Genomic DNA, 1231 nt, shown 5'->3' with positions numbered 1-1231 from the left:
AATGAACGGGTTTAAGAGTTTTTAAGAGTTTAAGAGTTTTAAGAGTTTAAGAGTTTTTAAGAGTTTTAGTCAAATGCATTATAATATAGTATAGATATATATATATATATATATGTGTGTGTATACGTGCATATATAGACAGCTAGTTTCATACAAGAATGATACTCATTTAAGAAAATAGAAGAATGACCAAATTACATATAAAATCACATATGATTTTATATTAACGGTCAAAAAAATGTGCGACAACCCTATGACCGCATAGTAAGGTCGCATAAATCACATTTGATTTTATACGTGACGTTAGTATAAAATCACATGTGATTCAACCATTTTCTTATTTTCATAAATATATATAATTCTCGTATAAACGAGACTCTATATATATATATATATATGTATATATATGCAAGTGAGGATGATATGTACCTTGCCGACGAAGGCAGCAGAACCACCGAGCTTAGCGATGGCACAAGCAACGTTAGCTGGTGCACCACCGGGGGCTTTGATGAATCCCTGAGACTCGGCCAAGGAGACGCCAGCAGTATCAGGAACGAAATCGATCAACATCTCTCCAAAACACACTACCATCGAAGAAGCTGCCATTTTCACTCTTTTTTTTTCTCTTCTGATAATGATCCAAACAAAATGAGGATGTTTGGTGAAGACGATGATGAATGCGTGTCTCTATATATATGTATATAATATGGATGAGAGAGAGAAAGAGAGAAATTAGAGTTTTAATGGAAAAATATGTGGGTGAGATGGAGGGATCATGTTTGTTGATGAATTTTCGGATTGATTATTGAAACGTAATTTTGACTCATTATTCTTGCTTTTATCCTTTATTTATTTTAGAGTAAATTAGAATACTACTCGTGTAATTTAACGAGATAGATCTTGATTTTAATATTTTATTTTATTATTTGTCTCTGTCGATATTATAATACGATTTTATGGGTTTTAATAAAGCAATAATGATTTTATTTTTGAATAAAATATAAATTTAAAAATATCATAAAAATTTGAAGAAAAAAGAATCAATGTTGATATAAAATCAACTATTTAAAAGTTCTCATTTTTTATGTAATTTTTTCAATTTTTTTATTATAATTTAATTTAAGTTTAATAACGAAATAAATTATTTTTGGTTTAATAATATAACATTTTATAAATATAATAATTAAGTATTCTATTAAAACTCAATGATTATCCTAATTATATTTTAGAT

At 27.5% G+C, this 1231-nt stretch overlaps 1 protein-coding gene across 1 annotated transcript in view; it reads right to left on the bottom strand.

The window, feature by feature from the left end:
• The window catches only part of LOC112504378 (fructokinase-2), a 5874-nt gene extending 5268 nt beyond the window's left edge, over positions 1–606 (bottom strand). Inside the window, exon 1 of the mRNA XM_025108317.1 lies at positions 430–606. Within this exon, the coding sequence (XP_024964085.1) occupies positions 430–606 (177 nt within the window). The remainder of the gene's footprint in view (positions 1–429) is intronic.
• Between the last annotated feature and the right edge of the window lie 625 nt (positions 607–1231).

Source organism: Cynara cardunculus, unplaced genomic scaffold, assembly GCF_001531365.2.
Source record: "Cynara cardunculus var. scolymus isolate 2C unplaced genomic scaffold, CcrdV1 Un_Scaffold_5374, whole genome shotgun sequence".
Taxonomy (NCBI): domain Eukaryota; kingdom Viridiplantae; phylum Streptophyta; class Magnoliopsida; order Asterales; family Asteraceae; genus Cynara; species Cynara cardunculus.
Note: the sequence above shows the minus strand (reverse complement) of the source record. Positions and strands in the feature narration are given on the sequence as shown.